This window comes from Heteronotia binoei, chromosome 2 (assembly GCF_032191835.1).
Source record: "Heteronotia binoei isolate CCM8104 ecotype False Entrance Well chromosome 2, APGP_CSIRO_Hbin_v1, whole genome shotgun sequence".
NCBI lineage: Eukaryota > Metazoa > Chordata > Lepidosauria > Squamata > Gekkonidae > Heteronotia > Heteronotia binoei.
The window spans coordinates 194,612,530-194,632,331 of NC_083224.1; the positions used below are offsets into that span (position 1 = coordinate 194,612,530).

Below are 19,802 nucleotides of genomic sequence, written 5' to 3' on the forward strand. Positions count from 1 at the left end.
TCGGGTTCTCCAGAACTCTTCATTAAGCTGGAGTGTCCGAATTAAAGGGGGTGGGAGAAAGAAAAAGGTGGTTCCAGACGTGATTGAAAAGCCCCAGATGTGAACTTTGTAGCCTTCTTGCCATGGAGGCCACCAGAAATTGTAAACTCTGTTTAATTTGATGGCACTGGATAGAAAAACGGTGATTGAGACAACTAGAGAGACAATGGTGACGTACTCGCGACGAAGCTTCAAGAACATCTTATAGGTCATTTATGCGGACCAATGAGATGGCAGTCTGGGCCACAAAAAAGGTTTACTATGCGTCCCGGATTGCGTCTGCGACCTTGCGCCCAGCACAATTGTTTAGTATAATTCAATCATTAACAGTTTTACCGCAAGGTAAACCAAACGTTAGAGAATTGGAAATTGGCTGCGAGGCTTTTGCGAGTTTTTTTGCAGATAAGGTTTCGTCACTCCGATGCGACCTCCCCGCCATAATTGAAACAGTGAAAGAACTTGAGGCACTGAGTGCGTCTTCTGGTCCAATTCTGGACTCCTTCAACTCACTCAGCCTGGAGGAAGTCGATAGGATCTTTTTCGCTGTGCGCCCTACGACCTGTGGGTTGGATCCGTGCTCGTCCTGGCTTATAAAAGCTAGCCAGGCGCTGTTACGTGAGCCACTACAGGGTATTGTCAACAGATCCCTGGTAGAAGGGATCTTTCCCACACCTCTTAAAGACGCGGTGGTCCGTCCCCTCTTGAAAAAAAATCTGCAGATCCTGCTGTATTGGCAAATTATCAGCTGGTATCAAACCTTCCTTTTCTGGGTAAGGTCACAGAGTGGGTGGTGGCAACTCAGCTACAGGGATTCCTAGTTGACACTTCCGCACTGGATCTATTCCAGTCCGGCTTTCGACCAGGTCACAGGACAGAGACGGTTTTGGTCGCCCTCATAGATGACCTCATGTGACATCTGGATGGGGCGGCTCAGCGGTGCTGTTATTATTAGCGGTGCTATTATTGTTATCTGTCGGCCGCATTTGATACGGTTGACCATCAGCTACTGACTAGCTGCCTTGCCGACGTGGGGATTCAAGGGTCTGCCTTACAGTGGTTGGCCTCTTTTCTTCAAGATCAGGGACAAAGGGTGGTGATAGGGGAAGAATCATCGCAAAGGCACTCACTTATATGTGGTGTGCCACAGGGTGCGGTTCTGTCCCCAATGTTATTTAACATCTATATGTGCCCACTTGCCCAGTTTGTCAGGAGGTATGGGCTGGGATGTCACCAATATGCAGATGACACCCAGCTCTATCTATTGATGGGTGGTCACTCCGACTGTACCCCGGAAAATCTAGACCTGGCTCTCCAAGCCGTAGCATCTTGCCTTAGGCTGAGTCGGTTGAAGTTGAATCCGAAGAAGACGGAGGTTCTCTATCTGAGTCGGGGTGGTCCAGGGGGGGAGATCCCTCTGCCGGCTCTTGATGGGGTGTCACTAATCCCGGCCTCCAAGGTCAAGAGCTTGGGTGTGCTCCTGGAGTCCTCTCTTACAATGGAGGCCCAGGTAGCAGCCACTACTAGATCCGCCTTTTTTCATCTTCGGCGGGTGCGGCAGTTGGCCCCCTTCCTGGAGCACAACGACTTAGCACTGGTGATCCATGCTACGGTCACCTCAAGAATAGATCACTGTAACGCTCTCTACATGGGGCTACCCTTGCCGCTGACCCGGAAACTACAGCTAGTGCAGAATGCTGCAGCGCGGCTGCTAATGGGGCTCCCCCGGTGGGAGCACATTCGGCCAGTGCTGAGAAAGCTGCACTGGCTACCTATTGTGTTCCGAGTCCGTTTCAAGGTGTTGGTATTGACCTTTAAAGCTCTCTATGGTCAGGGGCCTGTCTATCTGCGGGATCGCCTTTCCCCACACGTTCCCTGGAGAGCACTGCGTTCAGGGACAAAAAGTCTGTTGTCCATCCCTGGACCAAGGGAGGCTAGGTTGCGGCAGACGTGAGCCAGGGCCTTCTCGGTGGCAGCGCCAGAATTGCGGAATACTCCCAGAGGCCATAAGTGTCAAGTCTGCTGTATTTTTATTAATATGGTTTCTAACTCTGGTTCAGAAGCAAGGGATTCTGGTCCCATATTGAACACCGAGTGCTGCTAGCTAACTCTCCTTCCCCCCCTCCTCTTAGCTATGCCTTTGTTGTGTAGTCTGCTTTGAAATGCTGATATGGGAACAAGATTGTGGAGCCTTCTCAAGCCGGGTGTCTGTGGGAGTGCAAAAGCGCCAAGGCCTTGGCATAGGGAACGAGGGAGTAACATCCTAGTGTGAAAACATACTGCCTAGAGTACCCCGCCCGTAGGAATCCTTTGATCTATACCTTAAATGCTTGGTTAATGTTCATGTACCTCAGTCCTTCAATTGTTATCATGGTCTTCGTTTCTGCTTTCAATAAACTAGAAGCTTTGATTTAACCAAAGACTTGTTATTGAATTCAGCTGACTTGACAATAAGGGCCCTGCAGGATCTTTCCACTTTCCGCAGGGCCTGTAAGACCGAACTGTTTCGACAGGCCTTTGAGATCTAACCTAATTTGGGAGAGAGCTGCCACTCGACACCGTTACAGAGTACCATGATCACCATTTACATTTATATTGACGTTAAATTATATCATAGCGATACAGCACCAAAAACGCAATGGAATGTTTTAACGTTTGAGTGTTTTAAATAATTTTAAGTTGTAGTTTTTATTGGTTAAATTGTAAAAAAATGTATGTTGTTAGCCGCCCTGAGTCTGCTTGCGGAGAGGGCGGGATAGAAATTTAAAGTGATAAATAAATAATAAATAAATAAAAAGGGGTATGGGGTGGAGAGGTCGCCTTTGAAAATACTGAAAACAGCGATTCCTCAGCTTTGTCCCCTGCTCTGATCAGAACACTCTGTGAGGAAGAGAGCAGAAGCAAAATGCCCCCTTTACATCATCTGTAAATGTTAAAAAAGTGACTCAGAGGGGGATTCCTAATGCGTCATTTCCAATTTGGAAACCAGAGTGGCAAATTTGGAACTCAAAACTCCAGGGAGAAATGCAGATGGGGCAATTTCAGATATATATATATAAAAAGTCGATAACAAAGCTAGAAATTAATTCTTGGTGTTTCAGCCTAGCTAAAATGGGAAGAGAAACCACGCTGCTCTTTAGCAGTACTGCATCTGTCCAGCAGAGGGCAATCGTGCATGCAACAGCAGCATATCGTTTCCACCATGATGTGGTTCAGGCGCCCTCTAGCGGATCCTCTTGACAATGCATTTGGAAAGTGGAAGAAGGTCAGAATACTTCTTAACACCTTTAAGGATGTTCCTTAACACACCTTTAAGATCAACAGTTTTATTTCAAAAGTTTATACCCAGAATAAAACTTTATTGGGCATAAAGGGAAGAGTTCAGATGAACACAATTTTGGCCGCATCCCCTACTTAAACGGTATCCCAGATAGAATTGAAAGTAACAGTTCTCCTGTCACCCAGAGCTAAGGATAATATCCATGAAAACATAAGAACATAAGAGAAGCCATGTTGGATCAGGCCAATGGCCCATCCAGTCCAACACTCTGTGTCACATAAGAACATAAGAGAAGCCATGTTGGATCAGGCCAGTGGCCCATCCAGTCCAACACTCTGTGTCACACAGTGGCCAATATATGTGTGTGTATAAACACACACACACACATATACATACATACATATACATATACACACACACACATACACACACACATATATATATATATATACATATATACTGTGGCTAATAGCCACTGATGGACTTCTGCTCCATATTTTTATCCAATCCCCTCTTAAAGCTGGCTGTGCTTGTAGCCACCACCACCTCCTGTGGCAGTGAATTCCACATGTTAATCACCCTTTGGATGAAGAAGGGCTTCCTTTAATCCGTTTTAACCCGATTGCTCAGCAATTTCATTGAATGCCCACGAGTTCTCGTATTGTGAGAAAGGGAAAAAAGTACTTTTTTCTCTACTTAATCCCGTGCATAATCTTGTAAACCTCTATCATGTCACCCCACAGTCGACGTTTCTCCAAGCTAAAGAGCCCCCAGCATTTTAACCTTTCTTCATATGGAAAGTGTTTCAACCCTTTAATCATTTCTGCACTTTTTCCAATGCTATAATATCCTTTTTGAGGTGCAGCGACCAGAACTGCACACAGTACTCCAAATGAGACCGCACCATCGATTTATACAGGGGCATTATGATACTGGCTGATTTGTTTTCAATTCCCTTCCTAATAATTCCCAGCATGGCATTAGCCTTTTTTATTGCAAAGAGGTAGCGTATCTCCAAACAGCAGAAAGTGGGGACCAAACAGAGTTTCCCCTGGCTCAAGAGCCTCTCGCATCAGGAGAAAGCTACTGCGTGTAAATTCTCTGGGACAGATCTATGGGATCCAACCCATTGTCCAATCTAAGAGGCCAATTTCTTGCAAACTTTGGAAATCTTGGCACAGCCTCCACAGGACATGGCCTGTAGGCTAGTTTCTTGGCCAGCACTCACGGCTAAAACAGAGTCTGTCACTAGCTTCTGAGAATATACAGGGCTTTTTTTTTTTTTAGCAGGAAGTCTTTTGCATATTGGGCCACACCCCTCCTGATGTAGCCAATCCTCCAAGAGCTTCCAGGGCTCTTAGTATAGGGCTTACTGGAAGCTCCAGGAAGATTGGCTACATCAGGGGTGTGTGGCCTAATAGGCAAAGGAGGTCCTGCTAGAATCCCTTACAGGGCTCTTCGTACAGGGCCTACTGTAAGCTCCAGGAGGATTGGCTACACCAGGGGTTTGTGGCCTAATAGGCAAAGGAGGTCCTGCTAGAATTCCTTACAGGGCTCTTCGTACAGGGCCTACTGGAAGCTCCAGGAGGATTGGCTACATCAGGGGTGTGTGGCCTAATAGGCAAAGGAGGTCCTGCTAGAATCCCTTACAGGGCTCTTCGTACAGGGCCTACTGTAAGCTCCAGGAGGATTGGCTACACCAGGGGTTTGTGGCCTAATAGGCAAAGGAGGTCCTGCTAGAATTCCTTACAGGGCTCTTCGTACAGGGCCTACTGGAAGCTCCAGGAGGATTGGCTACATCAGGGGTGTGTGGCCTAATAGGCAAAGGAGGTCCTGCTAGAATCCCTTACAGGGCTCTTCGTACAGGGCCTACTGTAAGCTCCAGGAGGATTGGCTACACCAGGGGTTTGTGGCCTAATAGGCAAAGGAGGTCCTGCTAGAATTCCTTACAGGGCTCTTCGTACAGGGCCTACTGGAAGCTCCAGGAGGATTGGCTACATCAGGAGGGTGTAGCCTAAGATGCAAAGGAGTTTCTGCTACAAAAAAAAGCCCTGAGGATATATATACCCTTTTCCCTCAACTGCAGTTGGAATCTTGGATCAGGCGATTCAGGATTTTTTTTTTTTTTAAAAATGAACTACTCAGGTGTACATATGATATATGGCTCAGGTGTTATAATTAAATTGCACTTTTGAAACATCAGTAGGCGTGAGAAGACGCAGTCGCGTTTCGGGGTGACTCCGAATGTCTCCGTTGTGCCGCTTCGACCTGAATGTTCCGGTTTTTGTTCCGCTTCCTCCCTTGTTCAAATCAACTCCAGGAGTCTTTTATTTTTGCTCACCAAATGTTTGCCACCACCCCCCTCCCCGAGCATCTGCGCTTTTCCTCATTGCGTTCATTCAACAGTATTATGCGCGTAAAGCGATGCTCCGTGCTTGTAGAGGAGCAGTACAGTTTGCCCATCGGGACAGAATGAGATCCACGCGTGAGACAAAGGGACGAGAACGTGGCGGTGAAAAGCCGAGAAACGAAACTGCTGGTTTTGATCGACGAAACCCCAAGAGGGACTTTTTCCTTCATCCCCGGAAGGGGGTGAACTAGATTTTCGCACTTGTTAGAGGGCCCGGGGGCTTATGCTTTCCCCTGCTTTATGACTACAGCGGGAAGACTGTCATTTTATGATTAAGCTGTTGAGTTCCTGGCAAGGAGCAGGAGTTAATCTGCAGGCACCAAGGCTAGAAAAGGACAGCTTCTCCGTAAAGTCTGGGCTACCAGGATTTGCACCCAGAACCTCATGATCTGGCTGTGCGTGCTCAAGAGCAGAAGGGATGTGTGGTATCAAGCACCACGACAGGCAGTCTGAAGATCTGGGACTGTTTCCTTTGAACTGAAATAACTACAGTTGTGGCCTTTGCCCCTCGACAAGTCAACAGGGCCAAGAACTTCTATTGCACGGTAATGTCATGACGGGAGGTGGTGTCCTCACTGGTTGAGGGAGCTTCTTTCCCGAAAAAGAGCCTCCTGTACGCTGCGCACGCTGGTGCCCCTGGAGATCAGTTCCCCATAACCTTCCTTGTGGGAGAAGGCGTAACTTGAGTGCCTCCGGCGGGACTCTCTCTGGAGGCGAGACGGCAGCTCCACCTCGCTCGGCTTTGTTTTCAGGTCCCTGGTTTGAACCATTTGCTAAAAAAAAAAAAATCGGTGAAAAAGAGCAGGCGTTATCAGTGGATCTCTTTGGAACTGTGGTGGGACAGCTCCGCTCTGACCTATGGGCTCTGTTAAGAACATAAGAGAAGCCATGTTGGATCAGGCCACTGGCCCATCCAGTCCAACATTCTGTGTCACACAGTGGTCAAAAAAACCAGGTGCCGTCAGGAGGTCCATCAGTGGGGCCAGGACACTAAAAGTCCTTCCACTGTGCCCCCCCCCCCAAGCAAAAGAATACAGAGCATCGCTTCCCCAGACATAAGAACATAAGGGAAGCCATGTTGGATCAGGCCAATGGCCCATCCAGTCCAACATTCTGTGTCACACAGTGGCCAAAAAACCCAGGTGCAATCAGGAGGTCCACCAGTGGGGCCAGGACACTAGAAGCCCTCCCTCTGTGCCCCCCAGCACCAAGAATACAGAGCATCACTGCCCCAGACAGAGAGTTCCATCTATTCCCTGTGGCTAATAGCCACTGATAGACCTCTGCTCCAGATGTTTATTCAATCCCCTCTTGAAGCTGGCTATGCTTGTGGCCGCCACCACCTCCTGTGGTAGTGAATTCCACATGTTAATCACCCTTTGGGTGAAGAAGTACTTCCTTTTATCCGTTTTAACCTGTCTGCTCAGCAGTTTCATCGAATGGCCACGAGTTCTGGTATTGTGAGAAAGGGAGAAAAGTACTTCTTTCTCTACTCTCTCCATCCCATGCATAATCTTGTAAACCTCTATTATGTCACCCCGCAGTCAACGTTTCTCCAAGCTAAAGAGCCCCAAGTGTTTTAACCTTTCTTCTTTAACCTTTCTGTTCTGCCCTGGCCTCTCAGATGTCTGGGAACCAGTTGCTGTCCGAGGTCTCTGCCTGGCATGTGCCACCCACCTGGCCTCCTCGATGTCTGGAGGGGGTGCTACCAGCATTAAAAGTTATACACCGTTTATTAAAAAAGGAATGTTCACACACATAATCTCAGCACAGCACCAGATGGAGGGAGGGGTCCAAAAGAAAAAGGTAAGATGTTATTCCTCTGCCCCTCTCTCTGAACATTCCCCAGCGGATGTTAACGTAACGCAGGCTCTTTTGATTAAAAGGTTACGGTTTTCCTAAAGGATTGCCATTACCTTGAAGCTTCGGCTCAGGCCTAGAATCGTCCGCATTGGCAATGACTACCTCCAGCAGACCTCAGCTAAGAGCTACGTCTGGCATGTCGGAACCAGTATGAAAGAGACCCTCCTTCTCACACCCAGGAGTTTTATCATCTCTCTTTCTCCTCTAGGGTTACCAGGTGCCTCCAGGGAACCAGCCAGGGAATGGGGGGGGGGGGCTTACCGCAATCAGGAGGGATGCCCATCTGATGTTAGGGCAGCATGTCTAGGTCACTTTCCCATATGACCCGGAAGTGCCATCATCGCACAGAGATGTAGGGGCAATGCTGTGGTATTTGGGCAAAAGCTCTATGGTAGATTTGGCTTCTACCATAGAGTTTTTGCCCAAATACCAGAGCACCCATAAATTATACCCTATTTTGCCATTGACTTCAATGGCCCATAGGGAGCTGAATAGCTGCCGAATAGATTCGGCAGAATTCAGGATTGCTGTATTCAGCAGCCGAATCAAATCAGAGAATCTGATTTGGCTGTATATGGCACCGAATACAGCCGAATCAGCTGTTATTCAGGGTTGTATTTGGTTCAGCTGAACCAAACGCCCACCCCTTGTGCCAACAACTTCATGAAGGCTTCTATCCTGTCCTCCGGACTACTTTCCCAACAGCTACACCAAAGGCTCCCCCCCCACCACCGCCAAGGGCTCTTCAATATCCAGCCCTTCAGTAGCCGCTCGATGGCCATCACAAGAGCAGTGCTTACCTCCATCATGGTTCTTGAGACTGGGATGCTGTGCAGAAAGTGGGCGGTGAGGGAGGGGATGGTGCTGACGGTGACGGAAAGCAAGACGACAAGCAAAGCCAATGGGTCCGTCAGTGCATTCTTAGTGGCATCTACATAAAAGTGGATGTTGGAGGTAGCTTAGATCCCATAATATGCGACTGCAAGGGGGGCGGAATCTTGAGGGGCTCAAGCAGAATGGATATCCCTTCCTGCCTTGCTGGCCCCACCACCTCCCCTCTCAAGATGCCGCCCTGCCTAACTCTCCGACCTTTTCCGCACAGTCTCCTACTCCCTATCAGGCTGGGATTGTGCGCCGGATTTAGTGAAGAGTTCCGCACATTCTGCTCCTGATCAAATTTTTGGTCCTTCTTTTCTGCGTCTAACGTGGGTTTTCTGGACTCCTGATTTTGCGGTGTCACCTTTTTTTTGCTCCTTCTTTAAGGCTGCAGCTGTGTGTGTGGAAATCACACATTTGGAAAAAGATTGCCCGCTCCTTGGCAGATCTTCACGCCCACCATTCTCCCTTCCAATGACGCATGCAAGCAAAAAAAAGAAAGGGGTGGAGTCAGATGACTGGAAAAGGCGGAAAAGAACAAAAATTGAAAAGGATTAGTCAATGCGGAACCATTTGCTCCGGACCACACACCAAAGTTGAGGCAGTAGTGCGGAAGCAAAATTTGAACTGGGGAAAATCAACCCGCGGCAAACGAGAAGCAAACAGATCAGTGCGGAAAAGGCCTCCTTGTCACACATTCCCACCCCCCCAGTACCTTCCTGGTCAACCAGCTTCCTCCCCATCAGCCATTCCATCACATGCACTTTCCGTCTCGTCTTCCACCCCGACCCTTCCACTATGTCCTTTCCCCCTTGCCAATCCAAAACTCTTCCTCATTCTAGACCCAGTTCTTTCTTGTTTTGGCCGGGGGTGGGGGGGAGGTTATCTCACGTAAAGATACACTTTTTACGTTTTTCTGCAAAGAGGAGGTTTGCCGAAATGCAAAGTTGGGATGCCCCCAACTTTGCGAATGTTTAGATCCACACAAGAGGAAAGGAAAGGTCCCCTGTGCGAGCACCAGTCCTTTCCGACTCCGGGGTGACGTTGCTTTCACGACGTTTTCACGGCAGACTTTTTACGGGGTGGTTTGCAATTGCCTTCCCCAGTCATCTACACTTTCCTCCCAGCAAGCTGGGTACTTATTTGACCGACCTCGGAAGGATGGAAGGCTGAGTCAACCTCTAGCCGGCTACCTGAAACCCCAGCTTCCACCAGGGATCGAACTCAGGTCGTGAGCAGAGCTTAGGACTGCAGTACTGCAGCTTTAACACTCTGCACCATGGAACTTGCTGGGGGGAAAGCGTAGACGACTGGGGAAGGCAATGGCAAACCACCCCGTAAAAAAGTCTGCCGTGAAAATGTTGTGAAAGCAACGTCACCCCAGAGTCGGAAACGACTGGTGCTTGCACAGGGGACCTTTCCTTACACAAGAGGAGCACCCTGCACATTAAGCACATGATACTGTATGCTGTTTGTCCCCAGGGTCACCAGGTTGTGCCTGGCAACTGGCAGGGAGACTGGGGGTGGGACAAGGGGATGCAAAATCGTCTGCACCGCTTCCACACTTCTGGGGGGAAGCCACAAGCGATGCTGGGCAGTGTTCCCTCTAAGCAGAGCTCGTGTGAGCCAGCTCACAGCTTTTCAGCCTCCAGCTCCCGCATTTTTGTCTTCGCTCAGGAAGGAAGGCCACAGAGCAAACTAAGGTTGACAGCGGCTCACAACTTGAATGCCAATAGATCCCAGTAGGCAGCCGCGTTGGTCTGAAGCAATAGAACAAAGCAGTAGACAAGTGGCTCCTTTAAGACCTACTAAGTTTTATTCAGAATGTAAGCTTTCGTATGTTCTTAAGCAGACTTCATCAGACAAACGGAAATGGCAAGCAGCAACCGGGGAGGGACGGTGGCTCAGTGGTAGAGCATCTGCTTGGGAAGCAGAAGGTCCCAGGTTCAATCCCCAGCATCTCCAACTAAAAAGGGTCCAGGCAGTAGGTGATGGAGATGGAGGGACGGTGGCTCAGTGGTAGAGCATCTGCTTGGGAAGCAGAAGGTCCCAGGTTCAATCCCCGGCATCTCCAAATAAGGGTCCAGGCAAATAGGTGTGAACAACCTCAGCTTGAGACCCTGGAGAGCCGCTGCCAGTCTGAGTAGACAAGACTGACTTTGATGGACCGAGGGTCTGATTCAGTATAAGGCAGCTTCATATGTTCATATATATGTTCAATTCTTACTATAAGTGGGCAGCGTGGAATCATGGGACTGTTTTTAGCAGATTCAAAGAATCACAAATCGGGATCTGTGTTTGTTAGCGTTAGGACAAAACAGGGCTAAAAAAACCACTAGAGGGTGATAAAAAAGCAGATTGCTGTCGTAGGGGTGCCATAAATCTAGGTAACACTCTGGCTTTGTTAGTTTAAATAGAGGGTATGATTACTCAAGAGATTATAACATCCATATAGTTTGCCATAGGATGGGTTGGAAAATGCAATATGACATACAGCCAATATCCCCCATTTGAGTATGTCAATGCAAAAAACCCCCAAAACAAATATTCTGATACACTGTTCTAAAAGAGAAATGATATCAGTTAGCCCTTAGAAAAACAGGGTGCATTAAAGTATAGCGGAAGATGGCTTAGTACATGTAATGAGACAAACAGCCCACATCCCTCATTTGAGCATGTCAACACACACAAAAAACCCAACATTATTCTGATACACTGTTCTAAAAGAGAAATACATTGATTCAGTAGCTCGTGAAGCAGAATTTTTGCTCACAAGACTCACGGCGTAGAGGGAGTATAGATGCTGGGTAATTTCGACAATTGCCAGAAACTCTAAGGTCAAACCATAGATTTTCTGGCCATTCCTAGAGCTACCCTAGAGCTATGTAGATACTGCCTCCTTAAAAAAAAATTATCCTGTCACCATTCTCAACAGTGGTGGGCAACAAGACCTGTCACTGGAGGCTTCTTATTATAGTAGGATCTGTCCCGGGGCTTCTAGGACACAGTCTAGGTAGATTGCTTCAGTAGATGGAGGTTCCACGTAACCATCATTTTTGTTGTTCAGTCGCACAGTCAAGTCCGATTCTTTGCGACCCATGGACGAAGTCACGCCAGGCCCTCCTGTCTTCCACCATCCTCCGAAGCCTGCTCAAATTCGTGTTTGTTACATCAGTAATGCTGTCCAGCCATCTCCTCTTTTGCCATCCCCTTCTTCTTTGGCCTTCTGCCTTTCCCAGCATCAGGATCTTCTCCAGGGAGTGCTCCCTTCTCATTGGGTGGCCAAAGGATTTGAGCTTCAGCTTCAGCATCTGACCTTCCAGGGAACAGCCAGGGTTGATTTCCCTTAGGACTGACTGATTTGATCTTGCAGTCCAAGGGACCCTCAAGATTCTTCTCCAGCACCACATCTCAAATCATCTATTCTTCTGCGCTCGGCCTTCCTTATGGTCCAGCTCTCACAGCCATACATTACTTCCGGGAATACCATTGCTTTGACTATATGGACTTTTGTTGGCAGGGTGATGTCTCTACTTTTTATTATACTGCCCAGGTTCACGATAGCTGTCCTCCCAAGGAGCAAACGTCTTTTAATTTCATGGCTACGGTCACCATCTGCAGTGATATTGGATCCCAGAATTACCATGGCTAGAAGTTAATACACCTCCCCTCCCCAAATCTTCCCAAATCCCTTAGTATGAGGAAGACGCCTCCCTGGAGCGGTGTTGCTTCTGATTATTCTGTCGGAGTGAGCTGGGACCAGACCAGGCTAAACCACCCACAAAAGGGCAGAGAGTGGCATCATTGGGGCCGTAAGCAAGAGACAAAGTTGTAGCTGAATGAGGAGCTGCATCTGCTCTAGAAGGAGAGGTAGGCTTGGCAAAGTTGGGTCCACGGAGACAAACCATACGGATTTTGTGTGACCTCAAGGTAGCTGTTTGACTGCAAAGGAACTTCAAGAACAGAATGGAGAGAGATCCAGGTGGGCAGCCGTGTCGGTCTGAAGCAGCTGAACAAAGCAGGAGTCAAGTGGCACCTTTAAGACCAACCAAGTTTTATTGCGAACGTAAGCTTTCGTGTGCTCCTGAGCACACTTCATCAGACGAGGGGATCTGCTTAGAGAGCACACAAAAGCTTACGTTCTCAATAAAACTTGGTTGGTCTTAAAGAATGGAGAGAGAAATTGCTGAATTACAATGATGAAACTTGGAACAAACAACTCCACAGGACTGAACAGGGATATTGGTTTTTTTTAAATCTCATTACATATGCTAAACCCACTCTCAGTGAGCATAGCTAGACATCCACAGTATCCAATGTATTTCTCTTTTATAATAGTGTATCAGAATAATGTTTTATATTGAATAGTGTTTTATACTCCAATAAGGGATATTGGCTATTTATCTCATGACATATACTTAACCCATTTTCATTTTATGTATTCTTGTTTTCTAATGGCAGACTGGAATGATGTTTATAATGTATAGATTGATGCTGATAAGCAGATTGGGTGGACTACAACTAGCATAGACATGTCCCGAGAGCCAGTTTGGTGTAGTGGTTAAGTGTGCGGACTCTTATCTGGGAGAATCGGGTTTGATTCACTTGTACCTGCTGGACTCCTCCACTTGCAGCTGCGGAATGGCCTTGGGTCAGCCATAGCTATCGCAGGACTTGTCCTTGAAAGGGCAGCTGCTGTGAGAGCCCTCTCAGCCCCACCCGCCTCACAGGGTGTCTGTTGTGGGGGGGGGAGAAGACATAGGAGATTGTAAGCCGCTCTGAGTCTCTGATTCAGGGAGAAGGGTGGGGTATAAATCTGCAATTCTTCTTCTTCTTTTATGATTTACCTAGATTTACAGAAACACCAATTGGCAGAGGACTTTATCGTCTTTTATGGCTATCCAGACCAAATGGCCAAGCAGCACTGGTTTACCATGTGATCAGTCTACATACTTAATCAACAAACTGCTTGTATTTCAGCCCACAATCTCTGATCTCCTCGTCTGATGAAGTGTGCTTAGAGAGCACACGAAAGCTTACATTCTAAATAAAACTTGGTTGGTCTTAAAGGTGCAAGGTTGACTCTTGCTTTGCTCATATGGATTTTGGAACTGGGTTTTTATAGTCCCGCTTTAATTGGCTTAGCAGCCCCGTGGCGCAGAGTGGTAAAGCAGCAGTACTGCAGTACTGTGGTCTGAACTCTCTGCTCACGACCTGAGTTCAATTCCGGCGGAAGCTGGGTTCAGGTCGCCGGCCCAAGGTTGACTCAGGCTTCCATCCTTCCGAGGTCGGTCAAATGAGTACCCAGCTTGCTGGGGGCGAAAGCGTAAAGACTGGGGAAGGCGATGGCAAACCACCCCGTCAAAAGTCTGCCGTGAAAACATTGCGAAAGCAACAGCACCCCAGAGTCGGAAACGACTGGTGCTTGGACAGGGGACCTTTCCTTTCCTTTCATTGGCCCCCCCAAGTCACATGATCCTGCTGGCCTGGCCTAGGATGCAGTTCCTGGAATGGCCACTTGGTGGCCAGTTCTGTGGCCCACATCAGACACAGACCAATTTCAGAGTAGGGCTTGTTCCGGGTGGCGAGCCCTTTTGCCCCTAGCGCTTCTCTCGGTTTCTGCACAAGCTGCCCCGGAGCTGCAAGCTGGCGCGCCGCTTTTCCGTGGCAAGCAGAAACTGCCTGTAAGAGGATCTCGCGTGCTGTGGAAAAGCGGCGGGCCAACTCGCAGCTCCAGGACGACAGCGGAGAGAAGCCCTGGGAGCAAAAGGACTCTCCGCCTGGAACAAGCCTGGTGCAAAATCAATTCCAGACCCCTCAGCTCATGTCTGGCTACCATGGTGCAAGGCCCTGCTTCCTGGAGACCTGCGTTCGAGACCTGCAATGCCTTTCCTATGCACCACACAATCTCATTCACCTCGGAAAGGACTGGTGTGCAACTGCTGTATGCAAGATGTCAGTTACAGCTGACTCTGGGACTTGGGTGCGAGATAATTAGGAAAAGGCAGTCTCTGTGGACCCCTTCCACTGTAACCCGGTAGGGGTGGGGCACGCAGGCAGATTCCTATCTTGTCTGGGGAAGTGGCCCCTTTCCCACAGGGCTCGACAGCAGGGCCGTAGCCAGGATTTTATGTTTGGTGGGGCCCACAGAAGAAGAAGAAGATATTGGATTTATATCCCGCCCTCCACTCCGAAGAGTCTCAGAGCGGCTCACAATCTCCTTTCCCTTCCTCCCCCACAACAGACACTCTGTGAGGTAGATGAAGATATTGGATTTATATCCTGCCCTCCACTCCGAAGAGTCTCAGAGCGGCTCACAATCTCCTTTCCCTTCCTCCCCCACAACAGACGCCCTGTGAGGTGAGTGGGGCTGAGAGAGCTCTCCCAGAAGCTGCCCTTTCAAGGACACAAGCTCAGAGTGGCCTACAATCTCCTTTCCCTTCCACCCCCACGACAGACACCCTGTGAGATGGGGGGGGGGGCTGAGAGAGCTCTTCCAGAAGCTGCCCTTTCAAGGACAGAGGCTCAGAGCGGCTCTCCTTTCCCTTCCCCCTGCCACGACAGACACCCTGTGAGGTGGGTGGGGCTGTGAGGGCTCTCCCAGAAGCTGCCCTTTCAAGGACAGAAGCTCAGAGCGGCTCACAATCTCCTTTCCCTTCCTCCCCCAAACAGACACCCTGTGAGGTGGGTGGGGCTGTGAGGGCTCTCCCAGAAGCTGCCCTTGCAAGGACAGAGTCTCAGAGCATCCTACAATCTCCTTTCCCTTCCTCCCCCATGACAGACACCCTGTGAGGTGGGTGGGGCTGAGATAGCTCTCCCAGCAGCTGCCCTTTCAAGGACAGAGGCTCAGAGCGGCTCACAATCTCCTTTCCCTTCCTCCCCCACAACAGACACCCTGTGAGGTGGGTGGGGCTGGAAAGGGCTCTCCCAGCAGCTGCCCTTTCAAGGACAACCTCTGCCAGAGCTACGGCTGACCCAAGGCCATTCCAGCAGGTGCAAGTGGAGGAGTGGGAAATCAAACCTTTCAAGGGTGGGGCTGAGAGAGCTCTCCCAGAAGCTGCCCTTTCAAGGACAGAGTCTCAGAGCGCGCCTACAATCTCCTTTACCTTCCTCCCCCACAACAGACACCCTGTGAGGTGGGTGGGGCTGGAAAGGGCTCTCCCAGAAGCTGCCTTTCAAGGACAGACTCTCAGAGCAGCCTATAATCTCCTTTACCTTCCTCCCCCACAACAGACACCCTGTGAGGTGGGATGGGGCTGGAAAGGGCTCTCCCAGAAGCTGCCCTTTCAAGGACAGACTCTCAGAGCAGCCTATAATCTCCTTTACCTTCCTCCCCCACAACAGACACCCTGTGAGGTGGGTGGGGCTGGAGAGAGCTCTCCCAGAAGCTGCCCTTTCAAGGACAGAGTCTCAGAGCAGCCTATAATCTCCTTTACCTTCCTCCCCCACAACAGACACCCTGTGAGGTGGGTGGGGCTGGAAAGGGCTCTCCCAGAAGCTGCCCTTTCAAGGACAGACTCTCAGAGCAGCCTATAATCTCCTTTACCTTCCTCCCCCACAACAGACACCCTGTGAGGTGGGTGGGGCTGGAGAGAGCTCTCCCAGAAGCTGCCCTTTCAAGGACAGAGTCTCAGAGCAGCCTATAATCTCCTTTACCTTCCTCCCCCACAACAGACACCCTGTGAGGTGGGTGGGGCTGGAGAGAGCTCTCCCAGAAGCTGCCCTTTCAAGGACAGAGTCTCAGAGCAGCCTATAATCTCCTTTACCTTCCTCCCCCACAACAGACACCCTGTGAGGTGGGTGGGGCTGGAAAGGGCTCTCCCAGAAGCTGCCCTTTCAAGGACAGAGTTAGAGAAGGGGGGGGGGAGAAAAAAGCAAAAAGACCAGCAGCAATGCTGCTACTTGTTCAGAGTGGCAGTGAGCAAAGGGGACAGAGTGGGGGCCCTCACAGAAGGGGGGTTTGAAAGGATGGGCCTTCCGCCGGGGCCCCCTGTAGCTACAGGCCTGCTCAACAGAGTCAGCCTCACAGCTTACAGAAAGCCAGCCCCAGACGGCACTCTTTCCTTCCGCGTGCAATGTTGAAAAGGCAAGAAGAACAACTCCCAACGAAGAGGCGTCTTACCGGGGAACCGGAACACTTTGGGGGCCACCTGGTAAGCCTGGGGACTCTGAGTGAGGTAGGAGAAAAGGCAGTAGAGAACTAAGCTGAGGACGACGGCCGAGACGGAGAAGACGGTCCAGAATTTGACTTCCAGCATGACCTACCCAGGGAGACAGGAAGAAGAGAAGAAGAGCGTTGAAGAACCACTGGGCACATGATACCTGCATGCTTTCTTTTCGGCGTCTTTCTGTACAGCCCAGGCCAGGGTGGCCAAACTGTGGCTCGGGAGCCAAACTGTGGCTCTTTCACATTAATCGTGTGGCTCTCGAAGCCCCCTGCCTTGGAGAAGGCATTTGCCTCGCGTCTCCAAACCAAGCCAACGGGCAGCTTGGCAAATGCATTAAAAGTTAAAGTTGCTTTCTTTCCACCTCTCCCTCTCTCTCCTCCATCTATTTCCCTCCCTCTCTCCCTCAAACATCTGATGTTCATGTCTTACAGTACTGCAGCACTGCTGCTTCACCACTCCGCGCCACAGGGCCTAATCTCTGCTACCGAATCTTAAATAAGTACACACATGGCCCGGCCTGACATGGCCCGGCCCGACAAGGACTCATTTATGCCAGATCTGGCCCTCATAACAAATGAGTTCGACACCCCTGGCCTAGATCAAAACTTTCTGAAGAGTACCAAATATGTAGTTTCAAATTGTTGTTTTAAAATGACTGCTAGGCACGCTGAGTCCTCTTGCAGAGAGGGCGGGATAAAAAATTAAGGTAAATAAATAAAAATAAATAAAAATCTTAACAAAATTACACGTATTTCTTATCTAGTGGTTAATTTCTCATCTAGTGGCTAAAAAGGTCGTGAGCAGGGAGCTCAGTACTGCAGCTTTACCACTCTGCGCCACAGGGCTCTTATGATTAGGGTACACAAGGCAAAAAGAATGTCTGTGAGGTCTAGGCTTGCCAATCCCCAGGTCCCAGCGGGGGTTCTTCCGCTTTCCCAGGCTCCTTCCCGCCCTCAGTCAGCTGGCCGGCAGGGGGAAGCCCCGCCCCCAGAGGACCATGTAACTTTCCCCCGCCGGAGGCTTCAGACTCCAATTGAAAGGCTTCCTCTTGGGATGGGATGTCTGTGTTACTTTGGAGAAGTTGGCAGCAACTCGTGAGTAGAGAGGCCAATCCCTCGCTTCAGAGTCGCCAGAAACGGGTGCGGGGGGGAGGGAAACGTCTGCTGAGCACTTCATTATTCCCTGTGTGGAGATCGATTCTCATAGGGTATAATGGGGAATTGATCTGGAGGTTTCAGGGGCTCTGGGGAAGCTGTTTTTTGAGGTAGAGGCACCAAATTTTCAGTATAGTATCTAGTGCCTCTCCCCAAAGTACCCCCCCCCCAAGTTTCAAAACAATTGGACCAGGGGGTCCAATTCTATGAGCCCCAAAAGAAGGTGCCCCTATCCTTCAAAAGAAGCCCGCTTAAAATCTACCAGGGACAGGGCCGTCTCTGTTATGGCCCCTTCCTGGTGGAACCAGCTGCCGAAAGAGGTGAGGGCCCTGCGGGACTTTGCTCAGTTCCGCAGGGCCTGTAAGACAACTCTCTTCCGGCTGGCTTATAACTAACCGGCACAAGAAACTAAGTGTGGTTTTATTAGACTTCTGTTGCTCTTAATGTTTTAATGTTAAATGTTTAAAATGTTTTAAATATTTTAACTGTATTGAATACCTAAACTTAATTTATGTGGGATTTTATGCTGTAAGCCGCCCCGAGCCACTTGATGGGAAAGCGGGATATAAGTCATAAAATAAATAAATAAATAAATATTATTTCCTATGGAAGGAAGACATTCAAAAAGGTGTGCTGTCCCTTTAAATATGACGGCCAGAACTCCCTTGGAGTTCAATTATGTTTGTCACACCCTTGCTATTGGCTCCGCCCCCAATGTCTCCTGGCTCCGCCCCCAAAATCCCCAGATATTTCTTGAGTTGGACTTGGCAACCCTAGCGAGGTCTCTTCGAGTCGGTGCAGATACTGTAGTGCTCTACTATCTATGTAAATTGTACAATGTACCCTACAATCTCTGGTACATTGGCTGTTATCGGTAATCTGCACTTGTACTCTCTGGACAGAAATCGGAAGGCATGCAATAAGAAGAAACATCACTCAGCATGTATGCTATTTACTAAGGCACAAGACCGGACTCAAGAAGGCCTCCCGGTTGTGCCGGGTTAAACCCCGCGGAGGCCCCTCGGCAGTCGAAATCTTGGGGACCCCTTCGTAAAGGATCTCAAAGTCGGAGCACCCGCCTCACCGCCTGCGGCCCCCGCTGCAGCCTGCAGGTACCTTCTCCAAAGCCCCTTTGACAAAGCTGCGGGGGAGAGGCAGAGAGAGGCAAACTTGGCGACGACGCCGGCAGCAGCCGCACCAGGCAAGTCGGGCAAAGAGCGTCTCAGTGGCTGGCTGCTTGTGCAGGCTGGGAGGGCTGCAAGCAAGGGGAAAACTGGGAAAGCTGACCTGGGGCCCCTAAAGGCATGGGGGCCCATAGGCCAGTGCCTACTTGGCCAAATTGTTAATCCGGCTCTGTATCCCAAATGTCCTCTCTAGCATCTGTCCTTCTCCTCTCCTCCGTTTTATCCCCACAACAACTTTCTCGGCTGGGTTGCCGAAAGAGAGTGACTGGCCCATGGTCACTCAGTGACCTTCCATAGCAGAGCAGGGATTAGAGCCCGAGTCTCCTTGATGGACACTTTAACCCAAAGGGGTCGAACTCATTTGTTATGAGGGCCGGATCTGACATAAATGAGACCTTGTCGGGTCATATGAACATATATGAACATATGAAGCTGCCTTATACTGAATCAGACCATTCTGGGTCCATCAAAGTCAGTCTTGTCCACTCAGACTGGCAGCGGCTCTCCAGGGTCTCAAGCTGAGGTTTTTCACACCCATTTGCCTGGACCCTTTTGAGTTGGAGATGCCAGGAATTGAACCTGGGACCTTCTGCATACCAAGCAGATGCTCTACCACTGAGCCACCATCCCTCCATCTCCATCACCTACTGCCTGGACCCTTTTGAGTTGGAGATGCCAGAGATTGAACCTGGGACCTTCTGCTTACCAAGCAGAGGCTCTACCACTGAGCCACTGTCCCTCCATCTCCATCACCTACTGCCTGGGCCCTTTTGAGTTGGAGATGCCAGAGATTGAACCTGGGACCTTCTGCTTACCAAGCAGATGCTCTAC

General features: G+C 49.6%; 1 protein-coding gene across 1 annotated transcript in view; it reads right to left on the reverse strand.

The window, feature by feature from the left end:
* Positions 1 to 6,298: 6,298 nt before the first annotated feature.
* Positions 6,299 to 19,802, reverse strand: part of LOC132567448 (phospholipid-transporting ATPase IK-like) — a 93,136-nt gene continuing 79,632 nt past the window's right edge. The window contains exons 16-18 of the mRNA XM_060233124.1: positions 16,588 to 16,726; positions 8,390 to 8,520; positions 6,299 to 6,499 (exon numbers count right to left, since the gene is read on the reverse strand). Of these exons, the coding sequence (XP_060089107.1) occupies positions 6,299 to 6,499; positions 8,390 to 8,520; positions 16,588 to 16,726 (471 nt within the window). The remainder of the gene's footprint in view (positions 6,500 to 8,389; positions 8,521 to 16,587; positions 16,727 to 19,802) is intronic.